Source organism: Alosa pseudoharengus, unplaced genomic scaffold (assembly GCF_046254945.1).
Source record: "Alosa pseudoharengus isolate Yale_2024_CS ecotype anadromous, Long Island Sound unplaced genomic scaffold, YU_APseudo_1.1 YU_APseudo_1.1_scf_23, whole genome shotgun sequence".
Taxonomy (NCBI): Eukaryota; Metazoa; Chordata; class Actinopteri; order Clupeiformes; family Clupeidae; genus Alosa; species Alosa pseudoharengus.
Window position 1 is genome coordinate 6840229 of NW_027468685.1, and position 7500 is coordinate 6847728.

Below are 7500 nucleotides of genomic sequence, written 5' to 3' on the forward strand. Positions count from 1 at the left end.
TCCTGAGGGGGAAGTCATCCTTGCCGTCCATGCCAGTAGGTAGGGGGGATTTGAAGGTGGGGGGAGTCTCCCCCAGTGGAGGGGAGCTCTGGTCCACTGACAAGTGCTGGGTGGGCCTGCAGGAAACAACGGGGGCTTTCAGACATCAATTTTTTACCCCCACACACACCACAAGCCCCCGACACACACACACACACACACACACACACACACACACTTACCACAGCCCCTCGACACACATACACACACACACACACACACACACACACGACAACAACCCCCCGACACATATACACACAACACACACACACACACACGCCACAACCCCCCGACACAGACACACACACACAGACACACACACCACAACCCCCCGACACAAGGGCACACACAACACACACACACACACCACAACAACCTGACACACATACACACAACACAACACACACACACACACATCACACACACACACACACACACACACCACAACTGCCCCCCCTCCTCCTTACACGGTCTCCTTGTGCTTGTCAAAGAGGGTTTCCGTTCTCTTAGGACTTACATTATGGATGAGATTTAAAAATGTACAGATGACATACATTCACTCTTTTAACTATGGGTGATGGAAGGCTGAAGCCTTCTGGAGTGTATGAGAGCTCTGTAGTAAAGTAGTTCATAGTGTTTCCATAAAAACATTCACTCATCAATTTCTGCCACCATAACCGCCCCCGCCCCCCCCCCCCCCCCCCCCCCCAACCTGCATGGTCTCAGGGGGGGGGGGGGGTTCTTTTTCTTTCAGGGCTTACATTATGGATGAGATTTCGATGTCACAGGGGGCTGTGCTAAAAATTGCATCGAAGGATACAAAATGTACAGTTGACACGTGTGCACATTTTTAACTATGGGGACCGTTGCATTTTGGAATGTACATATGTGTGCACACACGTTTAGCTATGGGGACTGCTGCATTTAGGAGTGTATATATATGCATGACCATGCACAAACATTTAACTATGGGTAGAGATGCATTTAGGAATGTTGCCTACTTATGCACGGTAGAAGTGTAATTCACAGCATTGCTACAGAACTTCTGCAAATTGCTTATCACTGAAAAAATAAAAAAAACGTAAACTGTAAGCAACAGTGTGGTGTTTCTGCAGTTTTTAAGGGTTGCGTATATATATCTATGTGTGTGTGCGTGTGTGTGTGCATGTGTGTGTGTGTGTGTGTGTGTGTGTGTGTGTGTGTGTGTGTGTGTGTGTGAGGTTTGCGAAACGTACATGTACCAGATCTTGGGTCGGTGGGCGGAGGGGTGACCAGTGCCGTTGGGCGAGAGTTCCTTCGCCGATTTGTTCAACAGGAAGTCGTGAAGTTTCTGTCTGACCTCCGTGCTGGCCATGGCACCTGGAAGAGGAAGTGAGACAGAAGTGAGGCATTTGTTCACTTTTACGAGACTGTATCTTTAAAGAGAACTAAAACAGGACAGGGGTGTCCAGAGTCACCGCTGCTTTACTAAGCCCAGGGTGATCAGACTGAGAGAGGGTGGGGGGGTAGAGAGAGAGAGAGACAGAGAGAGAGAGGGGGGTAGAGAGAGATTGTTTATTGTTTGTTTTTTCTTATGTACGATTTTCTCTGTATGATTTAATGATTACTGCAGCAAAGTCATAATCTGAGAATGTTTGACCAAGGGCTGTACATCTTAATCAAAAATAAATCTGATAATTCAAAGTAACCGGTAAATGAGGTGATTTTAAATGCAGCGATTGGTGTTCCATTTAGTCATTTGAAAGTTTTACCTTCATGCTAAAGATGCATTACAGTAAAAACACACTGGCGACTAAATTCAACATTCCCAACTTGTGCCGTGGCAGTGTTGAAATGGCAAAATACCACCACCTTGTGGAACTATATTAAAAGTGCAGTGCAAAAAAATAATGTTGCCACCTGTCCCCTAAAGTCTTTCACTCACACAGACACACATGCACACACATACACACACACACACACACACACACACACATTCAAAACAACAACAACATATGACAATGTCTGTCCTCGAGTGGCTGCTGTTGTATCATAGTGCTGGGAGTATTTGGCTCCAGTTCACAGTGCTCTATAATTTACCTGCTATGTTCTATATTTAAATACTTGTTTATGAGGCTGCATGTCATGTGATGTCCTGGTCAACACGTTGCTGGGGTACTATTTCTGTGTTATGAATTTGGGCTAATAGCTGCTTCACGAGTTGACACGTTGTGCGTTACTCTGCAGTACATGTAGCCATTCTCCTCATTAGAACTGAATTACGCTCGTTTGTTAGATAGATAGATAGATAGATAGATAGATAGATAGATAGATAGATAGATAGATAGATAGATAGATTTCTTCTGTGTGGGATTTAGGCCCATTTAAACCTATAAAAGGCTACCTCACGTACGTGGCAAAGAGCAACCCCATGGAGTGCAAATCCTCGAGTGTTTCCACTCCATCCTGTCGGTAATGAGCAACAGGACTGCACTCCTCAGGTCGGCTTCAACAACTTAGCCAATTAGACGCTTAGCACTGAATACCGAGAGGGTTATCACGCCGACACTATATTCAGCGTCCTTAGGTACTACATGTTTTCACACCTACACTAGATTCAGCGTCCTTAGGTGCTGCATGTTTTGCTTCATTAAGAGATGCAGTGCACTGTTGGTCCAACACAATTAAAAGTCATTCCAAATCATCTCTCTTTTTTATTACATACATACTGTATATCTAAACAATTTCGGGAGACAATTTGGGGACATTGCACGTATATGTGTGTGTGTGTGTGTGTGTGTGTGTGTGTGTGTGTGTGTGTGTGTGTGTGTGTGTGTGTGTGTGTGTGTGTGTGTGTTTGTATCTGTGTGTGTGTGTGTGTGTGTGTGTGTGTAGAGAGAGATAGATAGATAGATATAGATAGAGACATAAATATATAAAAAGTAAAAACCATGGGTGGTGGAGTTCATACTCTCTCTGCTGCGCTCCTTCTTCCTGTGCTGATGGAGGAGATGCTGCTGCTGCTGTTGGTGGTGTTGGTGCTGATGGTGCTGATGGTGCTGATGGTGCTGCTCCATCCTCTGGAGCTCCTGCTCGCGCTCCTCCTCCAGCTTCTCCTCCCTCTCGCGCTCCTCCTCCTCGGCCTCCTGCCGACGCTCCTCCGCCAGCAACTCCTGCTGCTGCCGCAGCGTCAGAAGAGCCTGTTGCAGCTGAGAGATGGAGGGATGGAGGGAGGAGAGGGAGGGAGAGAGGGAGGAGAGGGAGGGAGGAGAGGGAGAGATGGAGGGAGGAGAGGGAGGGAGAGAGGGAGAGATGGAGGGAGGAGAGGGAGGAGAGGGAGGGAGAGAGGGAGAGATGGAGAGATGGAGGGAGGAGAGGGAGGAGAGGAAGGGAGAGAGAGAGATGGAGGGATGGAGGGAGGAGAGAGAGGAGAAGGAGAGAGGTGGAGGGGGAGAGAGAAAGAGGGAGAAGAGGGAGGAGAAGAGGGAACGAGTGAGACAATAAGAGAGGTGAAGTGAGTGAGAAAGAGAGAGAGAATGACAGGAGAACAAATTGACACACAGTGGAAGTGAAAATAGACAGAAGATACCAAGTGAATAGACAAGAAAAGATAGAGAGAGAGATAGGGAGAAGGAAAGAGAGAAAGATAGAGAGAAAGATAGGGAGAAGAGATAGATAGAAAGATAGGGGGAAGGAAAGAGAGAAAGATAGTGAGAAGAGATAGATAGAAAGATAGGGGGAAGGAAAGAGAGAAAGATAGGGGGAAAGAGAAGAAGAGAGAGAGAAAGATAGGGGGAGGGAAAGAGAGAAATTGTGGGGGCAGTGGGAGAGAGATGGAGATGGATAGTGGGGGTGGTAGGAAAAAAGAGAGACAAAAATAATTGTGAGAAAGAACAGGAAAATGTCTAAATTTGGAACGAACATATTCACGTAACTCTGCTTACTGTCATTATAGATTTATTCTGCTCTACCAATCATTAGCAAGCCATGCTAAATGCAATTTGTTAGTCATGGTCTGCTTATTGAAGCTGTCATACTGACTAACCAGCCATATTGCTTGCGAACAGTGGGTTCACTTCATATATTGATTTGTTTAATCATTCATTCACCCTTTCATTTATTCATGACCCGACGGAGTGACATTAAGGATTTGTTCTGAAATACACCATGCGTCTGCTCGTCTTGGCTGGCAGTCTGATGGACTGAATGATTCATTTATGCATGCATTCACTGCTTGATTTATACGTTCAATCTCTCATCCACCCACCCGTCTATGGAAGGAATTTGTTCATTCAATAATGCACTTGTTCTTTAGTCATTTGTAACAGGCAAACTGACTACATGATGGACACTGATTATGCAACACTGGGGGGGGGGGAATTTCCCAGAAGTGATGTTGTGCAATAACCATTGTTACAAGCAATTGGGAAACATATTCCTTATTGTTTGATTGCACATCTTTCCCATGTTCTGTTTGCTCTGAGAGTGAGTATTGTGTACTCTGATGATAAAAGTCATACCATATCACACTGTTTCATTAGGCATTTAGATATATGTTGATGTCTAGATACAGTTGTATAGATGTGTTGTCGCAGTGCTATGTTTGGGAAACATGCCCAGTATTGCAGTTTTTTCTCAGTTGCTTTGGTGCAATTCTCAGATCAGAATTGAAAGTCTCAAACAAAAAAAACTCCATAAACTCCAAATCATCTCATCCCTTGAGCACATAATTTAAGCAGATTCTCCTCATCTTGAACAAACAGCAATGCTTTAGTACAGCATCCATGCTACTGATTTAGTAGAAATGTCTGCTGTATTTAAATTTCCAATTGCTAATGTCATGTTGGTGCACTGTGGGTCACAAAATGCTCTGTACTGGTTCCATGCTGAATATTCCTACCCAGAGCCTTATAGAGGCTATCTCTCTAAGGCTCTGGTCCTACCCCATAAAACAAATTGGGCTTATTTCATCGCTTGTGTCATTACATGCAAATGTGTTGAGCTATAGCTGCCATAACTACGTAGCTGTCATAGTCTGTCTAGTATATATATGTGACCTGACAGACAGGAACGTCAGGATGTATAGAAAGATGGTGGTGTGCAGCTCTGACCAAGGGGTATTTTACTGTATATTGGTCATTTTCTATTTGCACAATGCTGTAAAAGCCTTTGTTTTCTTTATACTGTCACTATGTCTGTCAACAGTAAAAACTTTGAAACTTTGAACTCTTTTGCAATCGACCCCCTACACACACAATTGTGTAACTTTGTTGTTTGGAAATAGCTATGCCACAAATAGTGATGCCTTGCACATTTGTTCATTAGGAAATACCTACAGAGTAAACTGACATATTTACAACAACGCAAAACTTGTCTTGACATAAACAATGGCGTAGGAACTTTTGCTTTTGAGACATAAACAAAGCATTTTGAGCAAGATATGTGCTTTTGCAGGTAATCCACTATGCGGTGCAGTTTGCACTAATTGTTTTGAGAAATGCACTAATTGTTAGTTTTCACATGTTAATGATGATTCGAGAAATGCATCAAAACGACTGAGAAAAATAATTGACCCAACCCTAACTAACCATAAACAGTTTCAACAGCTAGCTTGCTTCATATAGCATTTGTGAATAGTCTATAGGAAGCCATCCAGGTAAAGTGGAACCGTTCTGATTTGCCTGTTTAACTTGCAGGGCCCTAATTAAACTTTAAATGCTGGAGAAAGTTCAAAGTCTAAAGTCTAACTAAAGCTTGCTGAATAACCACACAACATCTATTTGCAAATCTAATACCATGACGATAAGAAAGATCCTATGCACTAACATTGGTGGGTCAGCTGAAAGCTGTCTCTCACCACATGATGCCCGCCGTCAGTTTATGCACGAGACCTTTGCTCATAGACTGACTGTGCACTTTGCCTAGCATTCAAAACAAGGGCCCGCAGACCACACTGAGAGATCGGTGTTCTCTGTGTGCACGTGCTCCCTGTACCGACTGACAGCTGCTCTTCTCTTCTCTGCTCTGTTCTGCTCTGTTCTGTTCTACTCTGTTCTGCTCTGCTCTGCTCTGTTCTGCTCTGTTCTGTTCTACTCTGTTCTGCTCTTCTCTGCTCTGTTCTGCTCTGTTCTGTTCTACTCTGTTCTGCTCTGTTCTTCTGCGTTCTGCTCTGTTCTGCTCCCCTCTGCTCCTACCTTGATGTGCTCCTGTAGCTGGGCCTGGTGCTGCCGCAGCAGGTTCTGGTGCTGCTTGTGGAACTCTGAGATGAGCAGCTGCTTCTGGATGTACTGCTGCCGCTGGATGAGGAGCAGCTCGCGCTGGAGCTCCTGCTCCCACTCCTCGGGCTCGCGCTCCCAGCCACCTCCTCCGCCTCCTCCTCCTCCGCGCATCTCCGCCTCCTCCACGCTCCCGTTGCTGCTGCTGCCGCCGCTGCTGCTCCCGCCACCGTTGCCGTTGCTGCTGCCGTTCGTGCCGGCCGTGCTGCCCGTGCCGACGACACCGAGGGCGCCGCCACCGCCACTGGTGCTGCTGCTCACCGCGGCCGCCGCGGCTAAGAGCTCCGCACTCACGCCTGCCGGAGAGGAGAGGGGAGAACATGGAGAGAAGGGTTTAGAGGCTGAGTGTAGAGGATAGAATGCAGGAGAGGGATGGGTAGAGAGATAGATAGATAGATTGATAGATAGATAGATAGATAGATAGATAGATAGAAAGATTGATAGATTGATAGATAGATTGATAGATACATACATACATACATACATACATACATACATACATACATACAGACATACATACATACATACATACATTGATACATACACACATACATACATACATACATACATACATACATACATACATACATAGAAAAAAGGGAATCTCTCAAACTTTTCTCTAATCAATATTTAGTCCTCAATGGCAAGCAACAAAACTTAGTCCTATAAATGTCTGTACATGTAGTTTGTACATGGAGTTCCAAGAGATATTGACTTATGAAGTGGAGAAATGTGAAAAAAAGAAAGCTAGTTGGTTAGTGAGTGAATTGGGAGCGAAGGACAAGAAGAGAGAACAAGGAATATTTAAGATGGACAGATGGACAGAGGTTGAACGGGAGATTAACAGAGATAAAGTTCCCAACATAACTGAGTAGCTTTTTCAACCAGTCTACCTGGTACAAGCCAAGGTCAAACACCATGACTAATAGAACTACTTTGGTAACAAAAACATAACGGATTTCAAGGTCAGTTATTCTGCAATGCATGGCATTCCAGGCAAGACAATACTGACTCCAAGTTGAAAGTCCTTGTTTATGCCCCATACAGTGAGTTCTCATAAAACCCTATTAATAACTTGATATAAATACACTTTGCAGACTGTTTATCAAGGGCATACTTGTCAACACTACCTCCACCGAGAAAGGCATGTGGCACCTCATTTGCAAATAAATAGCATATGAACGAAGCTAACGTGGTTTATTATATG

At 44.6% G+C, this 7500-nt stretch overlaps 1 protein-coding gene across 1 annotated transcript in view; it reads right to left on the reverse strand.

Annotated features, from left to right (window-relative positions):
* The window catches only part of LOC143140355 (histone deacetylase 9-B), a gene marked incomplete in the record, with an annotated part of 39170 nt that overhangs the window by 16734 nt on the left and 14936 nt on the right, over positions 1-7500 (reverse strand). The window contains 4 exon segments of the mRNA XM_076301176.1: positions 1-116; positions 1275-1398; positions 2990-3227; positions 6213-6589. The exon segment at positions 1-116 is cut by the window's left edge and continues 6 nt beyond it. Of these exon segments, the coding sequence (XP_076157291.1) occupies positions 1-116; positions 1275-1398; positions 2990-3227; positions 6213-6589 (855 nt within the window).